Source organism: Danio rerio, chromosome 9, assembly GCF_052040795.2.
Source record: "Danio rerio strain M-AB ecotype USA chromosome 9, GRCz13ab, whole genome shotgun sequence".
In the NCBI taxonomy this organism is placed as follows: domain Eukaryota; kingdom Metazoa; phylum Chordata; class Actinopteri; order Cypriniformes; family Danionidae; genus Danio; species Danio rerio.
This window is the reverse complement of record NC_141029.1, coordinates 48551321-48567138: the sequence shown is the minus strand read 5'-3', so window position 1 is coordinate 48567138 and position 15818 is coordinate 48551321. Positions and strand designations below refer to the sequence as shown.

Sequence of the window (15818 nt, the reverse complement as noted above, 5' to 3'; positions counted from 1 at the left end):
GCAAATGAATATACTGAAAAGAAAAATAAATTAAATAAACTACTCAAAGTTTTTTAAGAACATATTTTAAGTGTTAAATAGAAATTGCAGACATATTGTTATAATAATAATAATGATAATAATAATAATAATAATAATAAATTAATAATAATAAATAAATTTAAAAAAATAATAATAATGCATTTTATGACACACTAAAACAAAAATACACCAATTAAAAAAAAAAAGCTCAAATTTCTAAATTAATTAAATTAAGTTTGTGAAGTGATCTAAAGTTGGTTTATTTCTTATAATAAAAGTATTTTCCATAATTTAGGGGTCATTTCTTTTCATTGTAAATTGTTATGTATAAACAAAGCTCTGCAAACATATGTGTTCCTACAGCACTTTGTGGTACAGTAAGTGTGTCCCATCAGATAATCAAAGGGTCTACTGTACGTACACTTGCGGTCTTTACACCTACTCAAAAACGTGGGCCAAATACAGAAAATATGTAATTTAAGATCCACCAAGAACACATTGAAGGTGTTAGAGCTATAAAACCCCGTTTTTTTTTCCATTCGCAAACCATTGCCATGCATGGAAAAAGAAAACCCGGTAGACAAAACATTGAGAATCACTGACTGAACTGAAGCTAAAACCAGCATAAGCTTTCATATTCATCAATCCACAGCCAAACAAACAGGCTGCTGAAACAGCTGAAATAACATCTGAATGAAAATCATTTAAAAATCTGATAATGATTATCAGAAATAGTGATTTGATACTTAAGAGAAATATGTTTGTATGGTACATTTAAAAAAATAAACCTGAAAATAAATTGCAGTTAAATAAAAAATAGTAAAATACAAAAAGCTAACCAAAAATAAAAAGCAAAAAAAAAATATATATATATATATACATACATAGCATACTGTATATACACACGCACACACACGTCATCCTCAGCTGTATCCCATTGTCACAATCACCAGCAATCTAAATCTTACAAATCCTGTTTTCATACATCTGTTTGCTCTCGATTGTGATTGCTGCTTGCCCTGATCGTTCTCAATAAACCTGCATTTGGATCTGCATTTCCTTGTCAGCGTCTACTTCACATTACACCTATCTAGACTTTACCCTCTCATTGCAGCACGGGATGGGAAACAGCTGAGGATACTCATATCAATATACATGAGTACATATTTTTACATTGAAGGGGGAGTTGGGTTCTAGGGTTGAGGAAGGGGCATACACTAATAAATAAATGTGAAATTTAATAAATAATATAAATACTTCTCGGTAACTACAGCTGTATCTTTTCTAGCAACAACTGCAGGAGAGATATGAGCTGCTGGATTTACATTAACATTTATTCATAATTTTCTTCCAAAACACATGAAGATAGTTAACTGTTTATTCGAGAGAGGAATAGAGAAAATATTCTAGCAACAGAAACAGTGTGTCTTACTTGAACAAACCTCATTGTCTAGTTATATTGACAAATAAGTATTATTGCCGTCTCCATAGACATTCGAGTGTATTTTACAAACCTTATTTGGTATGTTGTGCTCAAAGTCATGTGTATTTGTATGTCAGAAATCATTTTTTGTTAGAAGAATTGTGATTAATAAGAAGTGCCGTGCACCTCTTTCTGTACCTCAGCGCACACCGTTAGATTAGAATTTTAGCAGTTGATGATGTGCGCTCTGAATGTGATGGTACACTTAAGGGAACAGACTGGGGCTGATCACAGCGGTGTGATATTATTTTTTATTTATTTATTTTTTTTCCTTTGGCTTTGTCCATTATTTCTCAGAGTTAACCACAGCCGTCAACTATTCCTGCATGTGTTTTAAACACAGCCAATGTCCGTTTAGCTGCAACCCAGTACTGGGAAACACACACACACACTCATGCACTTTGGCCTATTTAGTTTTTTTTAAAATTTACTTATAGTGCATGTCTTTGGGGAAAACCAGAGCACCCAGAGGAAACCCATGCAAACATGAACATGCAAATTCCACACAGAAATGCCAACTGACCCAGCCGGGGCTCAAACCAGAGACCTTCTTGCTGTAAAGCAGCAGTGCTAACCACTGAGTCACAGTGGATATATATATATATATATATATATATATATATATATATATATATATATATATATATATATATATATATATATATATACATATATATATATATATATATATACATATACATATATATATATATATATATATATATATATATATATATATATATATATATATATATATATATCACTGTGTGTATATATATCACTGTGTATATATATGAACATTTTCAGCAAAATTATTGAGCATAATGTAAAACACTAAAACAAAAATTCAAAGGCAAATCTCTCAGGCCACCTGTATTTTCACCAACCAAAGAATATTTCAAGATGGTTACTTTTATATTTTTCTGTAGCATGCAAGTTTGAAATATCAATTTACATTTCCAAACACTAATTTTGTCATTAATATTGTAAATATGCAGTGAGATTATTGTCTGCACAAACGAGTCTGACAACAGCCAGTGCTTCACACAGAGGTCTGACATGAGGAAGTCAGACGTGTGACCTCTGTCTGACTATAAGGAATAAATGTCATATTTAAATAAAGGAAACTAGAAATGTTGAAAATTAGCTTATTAACACATCCAAAAGCCTCTATATTCATGGGTCCACAGCATTGAAAATAGACTATATGACCCATCCGCACAAAACTACATGGTAAATTCAAGGGTTTGCATAGCTTTTACTCAACTGTAGCAATGAACCGGCATGCATTTGTGTGATTGAGGGTAAAAACAGGCCTAGAAAAACAAGGCTTTCTCAGCTGAGTGCAACTACGAGGCGTACTTTGGATGCAAAGCCTTTTGCTGTGATTTAATATTGTATCATTTTAGCCCGCAAACCGAGGTTTTTATTGAATTTGGGATAATTGAAGGGGTGTATTATGTGAAAGCCTCTCTCTCCAGCTGTTCTGAGTGCCAAGTAAAAGGCCAGGGCTCTCCAAGGGTTGAGGTCTGCCAGGACGCCCAAGGCCTCAGCTGGTTTGCGTTGTCCCAATGGCCCGGGGATGTTCAGTAAACAGAGTTCATTTTTCCTTGCTATCGTCACTCAGGACGGTAACCCCCCTCATTAAAAAAAATAGAAAAGAAAATTTGACATTCACACATTGGTGCTGGGCCTTTTCCCAGGGGTAGAGCGCGATCAATATGGTGGCCGTGCCTTTTGGCTGTACTCTGGTTGTGCTTTTCATGGCAGGAGAGCAACAATCCTGAAGGAGACCACCGCAGGGTGAAACCAACTCGGGCCACAAACGTGTGTTTGACGCACAAAAGTGCTGATTGTAAATCAGTTGGTGCATTTGATCTGTCCTCCTTTTTTATTCAATGGCAATACTTATTGAATGTTCAGATACATCTAAATATTATGTCATTATGGCTCAATATCCACTGATAAGAGCAACATAGGCTCATTCTGAAAACGTAGACCAATACACATTTCTGGAGATCGCAAATTATGTAGCCAAAAGCACTATGGCTGCATTTTGTCTTTAAAACAAACGCTAGGGGGTGGTGTGACGCTGTCCAGTGGCTCGTTGCGTATGTCGCAGGATTTAAGACGCAGAGCGAAGTTGGCCATGATGACGTGGTGCGAGCCAGGTGAACAATAGTTCCAAAAAGCAGGTAAAACAAAAACCGAAAAAAAAATGTGAATTGTGAAAAGTGAATAACAAGGTTAGAAAGTGGTAAAATCTGAAAACGTGGTACAAATCCGGCTTTCCTTTTTCCTTTTGGAGGGGTGTTCGGGGTCGAGTTTTCTGATTAACTGTCAAAAACCGGGTTAATACTGTAACTATAGGCTTACTGTGGTGTTAGTAACTGTACTATGAAGCGGGTTTCGGGCGGCCGCTGCAATCAGATACCACTGTATAACAAAGTTGGCGACCCAGGGGTGTCACAGATTGTACCAAAGGGCTGATGGCCGGGGGTTGGGGGGTGAAATTACGAGAAAAATGTGCAATTCAAATAATCACATTTTAGAAAAGGCGACGCAATGGCGCAGTAGGTAGTGCTGTCACCTCACAACAAAAAGGTCACTGGTGCAATCCCCGGCTGGGTCAGTTGGTGTTTCTGTGTTGAGTTTGCATGTTCTCCCTGCGTTCGCATGGGTTTCCTCCGGGTGCCCCGGTTTCCCCTACAGTACAAAGACATGCGGTACAGGTGAATTGGGTAAGCTAAATTGTCCGTAGTGTATGAGTGTGAATGAGTGTGTATGGATGTTTCCCAGAGATGGGTTGCAGCTGGAAGGTCATCCGTTGGTAAAACATATGCTGGATAAGTTAGCGGTTCATTCCGCTGTGGCGACCCCAGATTAATAAAGGGACTAAGCCAAAAAGAAAATGAATAACTGAACATTTTAGAAAATAAAATCATAAAAGTAAAATAAAAAATACCCAAATCTACAACTAAGATTCAAATCTATGACAAAAACTATACTGACATTAAAAAGTAAATAAAATAAAAAATAAAATAAAACTGAGAAAAGCAAACCAAATTACTAAAATTACATTATGTTCATTTTTTTTCACATTTTCTATTAACCTAAATACAAATAATACACATTTTGAGTTACATATTGTGTTTGCATCTGTAGAAAAACAGTGAGATGGAGAGATAACGGGTAAACTGATCTCTGCTAGACTGTTTGTTTGCTCTTCAGGCATTTTCCAGAGGGACTGCAGAGAGTCACATACAGAGAAAGACCTCGAGGGAAACACAAGGGTAAACAATCTGCACAAAGACAAAAGCATCGAGTCAGAACACAAGTCTGTCTGTTAGAGAGAAGCTTGACAGTCTGATTGACAATATCAATGATTAAGCCCCAAATACAGTATATATATATATATCTTTTTCTTTTTTTTATCAAGAAAAATTTCTATTTACAGTAGATCCAAACCTGAACAATTTTCTTTTTTGGTTGAAAACAAAAGGAATGGATGGTGATGCCCATGTCAAGACCCCTAGAAAGTGAAAGTGCAAGATCACTCGATTAGATCCAAGACCTATAAAAAGATTATGCCAACCTTACGAGGAAATTATGTCAAGCCTACAAGATTTGAAGAGATGATGCCAACCACAAGATGATTGGATAGATGATGCCACCCCTACGAGGATGGAAGAGATGGTTCCAACTCAATCAGAGTTGAAGAGATGATGCCAACCCTACAAGCATAGAAGAGATGATGCCAGCCCTACAAGGATTGAACAGATACCGACCATATGAGAACTTGAAGAAATGATACCAATCCTACAAGGTCTGAAGGGATGATTCCAACCCTATGAGGATTGAAGAGATGATGCCAACCCTCTGAGGATTAAAGAGATGATTACAACCCTACAAGGACTTTAAGACATTATGCTAACCCTGCAAGGATTGAAGAGATGATGCTAAGCCTGTGAGGAATAAAGAGGTGATTCCAACCCTATGAGGACTTGCAGAGATGATGCCAACCCTACACGGACTTGAAGAGATGATGCCAACTCTATGAGGATTAAAGAGATGATGCTAACTCTATGAGGATTAAAGAGATGATTCCAATGCTACAAGGACTTGAAGAGATGATTCCAACTCTATGATGATTAAAGAGATGATACCAATCCTACAAGGTATGAGGAGATGATACCAACCTTACAAGGACTTGAAATGATGATTTCAACCCTGCAAGGATTGAGGAGATAATGCCAGCCCCATGAGGACTTGAAGAGATGATGCCAACCCTATAAGGATTGAAAAGTTTATGCCAACCCTATGAGGATTAAAGGGATGATTACAGCCGCACAAGGACTTGAAGAGATGATGCCAACCATACGAGAACTTGAAGAGATGATACCAATCTTACAAGGTTTGAAGAGATGACACCAACCCTTTGTGGACTTGAAAAGATTATGTCAACCCTACAAGGATTGAGGAGATGATGCCAACCCTACGAAGACTTGAAGAGATGATGTCAACCCAACGAAGATTGAAGAGATGATTCCAACTCTACAAGGACTAAAAAGATGATGCCAACCCTTCAAGAACTTCAGGAACAACACAAACACTTGATGGCCTCCACAGTCACCAGATCCCAATACAATAGAGCAACTTTGGGATGTGGTGGAAAGGGAGATTCGCATCATGGATGTCCAGCTGACAAATCTGCAGCCACTGTGTGATGCTATCATGTCAATATGGACCAAAATCTCTGAGGAATATTTCCAGTACTTTGTTTAATCTATTCCACCAAGGATTAAGCCAGTTCTGAATGCAAAAGGGGATCCAAACAGGTACTAGTAAGGTGTACCTAATAAAGTGGCCGGTGAGTATAAATAATAATAATATATAACATAACTGTTTTGAATTACGAAGACACAAAACATGTCCTCATAAACCACCTCAACATTAGAAAGCCTAGGTCATACCTTTGTCATTATACAGATGTGTCTCCTTGTAAACCACACAAACAATGCACACACACTACTTTCCATTGCACATACTCACCCACACAAACACACCCACACACCCACACATACACACACACACACACACACACACACACACACACACACACACACACACACACACTAGTATGCATGTTAAATGGTTCAGGCCGAATTAACTGCAACAGAACAAGCCTCTAGCCACAATGCATGAGGCTGATTAGAATCCACTGTGCTTTATGTCTGAATCAAGTTACTACATAATACGACTGTGCCCTGAGAAGACGCATGTGGAGGTCTGGCTGAGCATTTGTGTGTCAACATGAGGGGATGTGAAACTTCATCAGCCCTGCCACATCACTGCAGGCAGTGGCATGTTTCATATCAGCAACCGTTGGAAAGAACTCAGCTTGACATTAATTAGCTTCTATTTCCCTACAGGATCAATAAAACAACTCGGTTCACCAATCAATTTTCAATGCGAGCAAGCAAGAGTGCATTTCTACAATGTCACAACCGCAGTCATGTAAATGGAAAATCCGATTGGATTTCATCTGTCACACATTCTGGAGGCATACTTTGAGGCTTTCCGAACATTTATGAAACTGAACTGCAATTGTCAAAAACAGACAATGGAATTACACACAAAAAATGATGTAAGTGTGAATCAAAGTGGAGGTCGCTGTGACACTGGCAACAACTGAGGTTGGAAAATATTACCACATCCATCTTTTAACAGTAAGCACACTTACGGATCGGTTCAATTGGAGAGCCAAGGTGTGAGTGGATAGACTCCAGAAGGTCATAATCATCAAAATCCAGCACAAACTCCTCAAAGTCCTCAAAGCCGTCCATTGTGAAGCTCTCCAAATGGGTCTCCTGATCTACATTATGTTCCTTTCCAAAATCTGAATCATCAGGACCACCACTCCTACCCGTATCATTCTCCTTCCCCACGTCTGTCATCTCCACACCTGGCACTTCCGGATCATCCAGGATGCCACCCTCTTCTGCGCCGCTATTTTGTATTTTGTGTGATCTTCCAATAACAAAAGTGAATCTCAAAACGATTGTCGTCTTCGATTAAGTAGATCCTGCAAACGCTATTAAGGGAAAGGACTATGAATGATGATGTCGGTCCGAGAAGACAATCTCTCAATTGGGCCTTCAAGAGTTTGTAAGATCCACCCAATAGGAAAAATGACACCTAGCCTCAGAGTTTCACGACAGATCTAAGAGATGCGTCCGTCTGTACGCAAGCAAACCGCGGGGAACACTGGAATTGGCTGATGATCCAGAGGAAATGTTGATACAACTGAACTACTTTTGAGGTCTCGCACTAATCTATTGGCTGTCTGTGTGCTTTCCATGACGTTGTTCGATTGATCCTGCCTGCTGTGCGAGGGACAGAAATGTGGTTTAGGATTTTCCTCTATCAGGTCCGGAGCTGGTTACACCACCCTGTCAGAAAGCACAGGTGAAAACATCCGTCCAAAACAACAGCAGTGCCGCTGAAGTGCTCAATATGGTGCCGCACATTACACAGCACTGTCTCCACATAAGCTGTCACCATGGAAACCACAGCTGCTTCCAGAACTCAGTTTTCAAGCAGTTTTACCTGCCTGGTTATGAGACAGTTACCATCCAGATGCGTCCGATAGCTTTTATAGCTGGATATTTACAAGATATTACGCATGTTAGGGGAACATTTTAATTCTCAAAACATTTGCCAAGGGAGATCTCAGTTGTGTTTAACAGTGAACTCATTTGTTTTGAAAAACAAGGAAAGTGTTATGTCTATGAATATGCAGGTGAAGTCAGAATTATTAGCCCCCCTAAATATTTTTCCCCTAATTTCTGTTTAACGGAAAGGTTTTTTTCAACATAATAGTTTTAATAACTAATTTCTAATAACTGATTTATTTTATCTTTGCTTGATGAAAGTAAACAATATTTTACCTGATATTTTTCAAGACATTTCTATACAGCTTAAGCTCAGAATGAATCTTAATTTCAGACATTTAAAGTGACATTTTAATTAGGTAAGTAAGGGTAATTATAAATCTTTGTATAATGATGGTTTGTTCTGTGGACAGTCAAAAAATATAGTTAGGGGCTAATAATTTTGACCTTAAAATGTTTTTTTTTTTTAGTAAATCAGCTTTCATTCTAGCCAAAATAAAACAAATAATACTTTCTCCAGAAGAAAAAATATTATAGGAAATACTGTGCAAAACTTCCTTGCTCTGTCAAACCTCATTTAGGAAATATTTGAAAAAGAAAGAAAAAAAAATAATCACAGGACTCCTAATAATCTTGACTTCAACTGTACCCAAAACCTAAACCAATCTTCATATTTACTATTAATAAACACAAGCAGTTAGTTAATGGCTTGTTAATGGAGTGAACTGTGACCTAAACTAAAGTGCTACCCTGAATTTAAACAGCAAATCAAAGTTTACAAGCCAATAGACACAGCAACCACAACACAATACAATTAAAAGAGCTAACAAAAGTTCACAGCACAACACAAACAGCAAATACAAGTTTACAACACAACAAAGTTCATTAACTTAGTTTCTTTTCGGCTTAGTCCCATTAATAACCGGGGTCGCCACAGCAGAATGAACCGCCAACTTATCCAGCATTTGTTTTACGCAGCGCATGCCCTTCCAACCCAGTACTGGGAAACATCCATACACACTCATTCACACTCATACACTACGGACAATTTAGCTTACCCAATTTACCTGTACCGCATGTCTTTGGACTGTAGGGGAAACCCATGTGAACACGGGGAGAACATGCAAACTCCACACTGAAATGTCAAGTGACCCAGCCGGGGCTCTAACCAGAGACCTTCTTGCAGTGAGGTGATTGTGCTACCTACTGTGCCACCGTGCTGCCCCAAAGCAACAAAATCAAGCCATAAACTACAAAAATGCTCCCAACCACTAGGAGGTAGCTGGTCAGTAGAAATGTATTTAATATGTTTTATTCTGACCAGTCTGGATGCTTTATTGTCACACAAGAGGAGACTGTGGGTGTAAGCTTTATTATTATTATTATTATTATTATTATTATTAATAATAGAAACAGGGAACACATACTGTAAAACATGCTATTGGAAATACTGTTATGTACTGTTTATGTAGATGCAAACAAAATAATATTATGCAACTGCAATAATATGCAATTGCCCATTTCTGCAGATTCCTTGTCAGGAAATGAGCATTTTTTCTTTATTGTGGATTGTTTTGTGTTGATTTCCTCCGGGTGCTCTAGCTTCCTTTACAGTCAAAAACAAATGCACTACAGGTAAATAAACTAAATCGTATGAACGTGTGTATGAATGAGTGTGTATGGGTGTTATCCAGTACTGGGTTGCGACTGGAAGGGCATACGCTGCGTAAAACATATGTGGAATAGTTTGCGGTTCATTCCACTGTGGTGACCTCTGAAATAGAGACTAAGCCAAAGGAAAATGAATGAATGATTGAATTTAATATAATCTATAAACATCAAAAATACCAAGGTCTGGTCTTGTGCTCTGAAAGTTTCCAAAACTGAGATAGTTTAAAGGAAAAACATCTACTCTCATCCAAAAACAAGCTCAAGGAGCTTCCTTTTTTGGTTAATATATTGACCAAAACATCAAAACAAAGAAATATTCACCAAGAGTGCCAGTATTAGAGTATATACTGTCACTGTGGCTGAAGCAAAACATGTGAATCTGTTAATTTTCTTCTAATATGTGTTGCTTGTTTGCTTGTTTGCTTGCTTGCTTGCTTGCTTGCTTACTTATTCCCAGGGCCATTTATATTGAAGTTGATATTTAGCCACACTATGTTGGTGTTTTGTAACATCTAATTTTTACGAGGTGTAGTGTGACACTATGGACAATTTAGCTTAGCCAATTCACCTATAGTGCATGTCTTTGGACTGTGGGATAAACTGAGCACCCGGAGGAAACCCACACCAACACAAGGAGAGCATGCAACCTCCATACAGTCAATGTCAACTGAGCCAGCCGGTTCTCAAATTACCGACCTTCTTGCTGTGAGGCGACAGCGCTACCCACTGAATAATTTTCCATTTATTATTTTCTTCAAGGGGTGGCACAGTGGCTCATTGGTTAGCACGATCGCCTCACAGCAAGATGGTCACTGGTTTAAGCCCCAGCTGGCTCAGTTGACATTTCTGTGTGGAGTTTGTATGTTCTCCCCGTGTTGGTGTGGGTTTCCTCTGGGTGCAACAGTTTCCCCCACAGTCCATAGATATGCACTATAGGTGAATTGGATAAACTAAATTGGCCGTAGTGTATGAGTTCATGTGTTAATGAGAGTGTATTGGTGTTTCCAGTAGGTTGTTGCTTTAAGGGTATCTGCTGCGTAGAACATATGCCAGAATAATTGACGGTTCATTCCACTGTGGCAACCCCTGTCTAAATAAGGAAAATGAATGAATGAATATTTAGTTCGATAAATAAAAATTACGTCTCATCCCATTTTAACAACAAACACGTAACACGCTGTATGAATGGCCTGTTCCAGCATGCCGGCCTCATTTGTAATGTGCTGCAGTCCAGCAGTCGATGTTTCCTTGTTTCTAAAAGCAGGAAGGGCTGCGGGCACATCTTTGGGAAGGATAATCAATTGGAACAGTGAAGTTAATTATAGCCGGAGGATTTTTATGCAGCCTCACCTAAAAGTTCATCTGCTGGACTCTGGTGCCTTCATTCATGCGGATGAGTCTGAACTCTTTAGCCATATTAGCTGTACAGTACGTCACGTAGAGTAAACAGAAGGCTCATTCATGAAATGAGCCCTTATCACTACGTCACATGGAAACATCTATGCTGCCTTTAAAATCTAGTCTAATGCAGGTTAAGGCTGGGAAAAACCAAGCTGATGGTTGGCCATTGGGCAACATGGGGCCATTGCTGACCATATGCAGGCTAGTTTGTTTAAAACACACACTGTAAAAAATATCCTTAAAATCTTATTTTTTGATTGTGTTTTTATTTTTCCTTGTTTATTTATGCTTTGAATCATATTATGAGACCTTGATCTTTCTTCAGACAACTTTTAACCTATAAATTTTTAATAATCCAAAAGGGATATATTTTCTGGGTTGGTGTTGTATACGGTACAAAAACCTTGTAATAAGCCATCTATCTGTCTGTCTGTCAGTCCATCTTTTCATAAACTAGAGGGTTAGCATTATAGATGAGCATTGTGGATCCAAATAATCTGGACACACTTCAAAACTAAAATTAATTAATCCATAAACTTCCTTTCCATGAAGATTGTCTGGCTCAGTGTCCAGTCATTTCTATCATGGCTTGTAAAATGACCACAGGACACACAGAGGAAGAGCTGAGAGGGCAACCAGAGCATGAGAGACTATTAAACCACAGCCCTCATGTCAGAAACATCTTTACAGCTCTGTTTCTGCAAAAACACATTCGTGAATCCTCCCAGATGCTGTTTTTTATCTTCAGTGAACATCAACAAACTCTGAAACCATTCTTGTACAATATAATGAAAATAATAATAATACTTATATGCAATTTCCACTAATAAGGTGCAAATCAGGGTTTTAACCTTAAAATATTTTAGAGAAATTTTCAATACAATAATCCATTGCCTATCAAATTTAGTTCAAACTAAATATTGCATTAAAGTAATAATATATTAAACTTCTCTAAAAAATTTCAAGTTAAAGAATCTATTTTTGACCTTAATCGTGGAAATGGCATGTAATAATATATATATTTTTCTCCTTTATATTGAAGTCTGGTTAACAAAGAGAAGAAAACACTGTTCATTTAATTACTTTAGGTAACATATCAGTGCTTTTACAGTCATAGCTAATAGTAGTAATAGTATTAATAGGATCATTATTACTGTATTACTAGTAATAATACAGCTAATAGTCAAACTGATCAAATTAAATATTTAAAAAATGCATTTCCTCAACTTTATTTAAATATTTTGTTATAATTGATTACCATGAATTATTAATTTCTCAATATATTTATAAATTAAGGTAAATATTAGATTTGTTTTGCTATTTTGCATTCATTTTGTTTCAGATTTGAAGATCAAAAACCAAAATCAAACAAAATTAGGGTACCGCATTTTTTTAAAGATTTAATTAAAAAAAATAAAATAAAGCACTGATTATATTAATTAAATAAACAGTTTTTATTTTCTTTGTTAACCAGACTGCAATATAATGGAGCACAAATAATATTCAAATATTATTAACAGAACAGAACAGAATAGTGCACTTGCTGCACTCCAACAAAATGGCAAGGTTTATAATCTAATTATTACATATTAAACCTCTTTAGCATTATTAAATGTAGATGCTGAATCACTGATATGTGTCGGCTTGCATTAAGTCACAGTTCTAAAGTTCAATTTTAAATGGTTTATCCTATTTTCAAAATCTGAGATGAACTATCTGCTGCTGCTTTCAATAGTATGGCAATAAATGTAAAAATCAAACTCACATTATTAGCAGTTAACACTGAATAAAGCACATGAGGTGTACCTAAGGGGATTGTTGTTCAACTGTGAGAAATAGAAGCCATTTCGAAAATATAAAGTTCAGGTGTTGGTTAGGATAAAAACTCCTTTTAGTATGGAATAAACTTCTTTTATTGCGTGCCCGTGGTTTTATATAGAAAAATGAGCCTTAAAATTGCCTTTAGGCTCTACAGTCAGGCACACTCACGTCAATCTGGCAATCTGGACTCTTTAGAAGAGGAGCCGAGTGAAAATGTGTTATGATCCAGAAGTGCCATACCTAGTTCAACCAATGTGTCTCAATCTTAAGCCGTCTTTCCACTCCACACGACATTTGGACACGACTGTCGGAATATACGCCCCCTTGTGGCAGTCGCACAGAATTTTCAGTTCTGGTGTGCACCATGAGAGAGAAGATGTTCTCGCAGTGTCCGAAATAAAGAAGTCCAAAAGCAAGAGCCAGTATTATCTGTGCGTTCACCATGATTGAATGAATGAATGAATACTAGAAACTCATAGACCACTAAAAAATATTGGAGGCAACATAAAATATATATTTTTATTACTTTATTACATACATTTATGAATAGAAATGTTTTTTTTTTATATAGACTTTTTTTGATTAAAAAATAACCAAAAAAGTATTATTTCTCATCTTTCGCACAAGGACCTGGTTAGACAACACTGCAATACATCACATCCTGTCAGCCGATCGCATACAGTCTAGTCGCAGGAGTTCAAATATTTCAAAGGATCCGAAGCTCAATCCGGATCCGAATTTTCTGCATACAAAGATGATCGGAACTCCATGCAGCTCCCGGACTTCTCTCTATTGGAAATGAATGACTTCCGGTCTGTTGCTTGTCGTTTGCAGTGGAAAGGAGGCCTTACATACTGCACCTTTAAAAACTGAATTCAAATACAGTTGAGATAATTTTTTAAGCCTTAATTTGGCCAGTTTTACTATTATCTGACTGTAAAAGAACTGACTTGTTACTTAAATAAATTTTTATTTATTTTTATTTTTTTCAGACTGAAAATTTTGTCTGAACAACTTTACTCAACATTTCTGTTAACTGATATTTCATAAAACCTACTAATATCATATCAGTTTCATCTTAAATAAAAGTTTATCTAACATGTTTTCCAACCAAAAAAAACATAGGATTTGACTTTATCATTCTTAAAAACAAAGTAATGGCGCGGCAGGGCATACTCTATTTGTGGAAAGCACCAATTCCACTCATGCAGGGGTTTATAATGCAGCAGTAGTATTCTTGGGCTGTCATACCCTATAATCAGCTGAGCTTACTTTATTAAGCATAATCATTAATGTAAAAACAACGGGAAGCACTCTGGAGCATGGCTAAGATCCAGTGACCCTGACCACATCTGAACATCCCCAAAGCTTGTTTACGACCGCTGGAAATGAAGAAAGGGGCAGGCAAAGAGCTGACCGTGGCTCTGCTCTCCACCAAAACACATTTATGAGTACGGACGTGAATATATCTCAGCGCCCCCAAACTTACTATTGAGCTTGCCAGTGCAGACCTCTGTATCCGCTAAACAAACACTCGCTGTCATCGCTCGCCGACTCCAGAGTGTGGTTTTAATGAGTGTTTGGACTTTGGCTTGTTAAGATCAAGTCAAAGCATCGGCCCGAGATTGGGTCACTAGTGTACTTCCAGTGACACGTGAAATCAAACAGGCCTATCTAATTTAGTTTGAGTTGCTGCACTGATTTCAATTAAGATCAAGCAACCGCAACAACATGCAAGTTGTCTGCTTTAATCCTTTTAATCATTATAGATACACACACACACACTTGTACAGCTATCCTTATGGGGACTTCCCATAGTCTAAAACAGGGGTGCTCAACCCTGCTCCTGGAGATCTACCTTCCAGCAGATTTCAGGTGCAACCCATATCAAACACACCTGCGTGTAATTATCAAGTGCAGTTCAGGTCCTATTTAAGTGGTTCAGGTGTGTTTGATCAGGGTTGGAGCTGAACTTTGCAGGAAGGTAGATCTCCAGGAACAGGGTTGAGCAGCCCTGGTCTAAAAGGTGGAGTATGTAAGTTTGACACCCATTGGTTCAACTAGGTATTGCACGCCTGGTTCACATGCAAGCACAGATTGCCAGATTGAGAACCAACATGACCAAGACTATCGAGCCTAAAGGCTGATTTAAATCATTAATATTTTCCATATTAAAAGGAGTTTTTGTTCTAACCAACACCTGGAATTTATATTTTAGCAATGGCTTCTATTTCTTGCTGCTAAACATCAGAATAAACTGACAAAGATCACCTCATGTGCTTTATTCAGTGTTAAATGTTAATAATGTGAGTTTGAATGCCATTTGACATTTAAAGCCATACTACTGAAAGCAGCAGCAAATAGTTTACCTGAGATAATCATAGTTTACATAAATACAATTGCACAGATAGTAATAGTTTACTATCATCTCAGAAAACATTGCAAGAATTAGATGCTTTGTTTCCAGTGAAGACTTGTTCATGGTTTTATCAGCAGCAGGGTGGATTACTGTAACGGGCTCCTTACGGGCCTTCCCAAAAAGACAGACAGAAAGTTATAGCTTATTCAGAACGCTGCGGTCAGGATTCCGACCAGAACCAGGAAATCAGAGCACATCACATCTGTCCTCAGGTCTTTACACTGGCTCCCAGTTACATTAAGAATAGATTTTAAAGTATTATTACTGGTCTATGAATCACTAAATGGCCTGGGACCTCAATACATCACAGATATGCTCGCTGAATACA

The 15818-nt window shown here is 37.5% G+C and overlaps 1 protein-coding gene across 11 annotated transcripts in view; it reads right to left on the bottom strand.

Annotated features, from left to right (window-relative positions):
• slc4a3 (solute carrier family 4 member 3) overlaps window positions 1–15818 on the bottom strand; it is a 208714-nt gene that overhangs the window by 64260 nt on the left and 128636 nt on the right. The window contains exon 1 of one of the 11 annotated variants that reach the window (XM_087265868.1): window positions 7248–7812. The exons of 9 other annotated variants lie outside the window; for them this stretch is intronic. In XM_087265868.1, the coding sequence (XP_087121994.1) occupies window positions 7248–7461 (214 nt within the window). In that variant the 5' untranslated portion in view covers window positions 7462–7812. Of the gene's footprint in view, window positions 1–7247; window positions 7813–15818 lie in introns of those variants that run through there. One more of the 11 variants, XM_087265867.1, reaches the window with a different exon arrangement.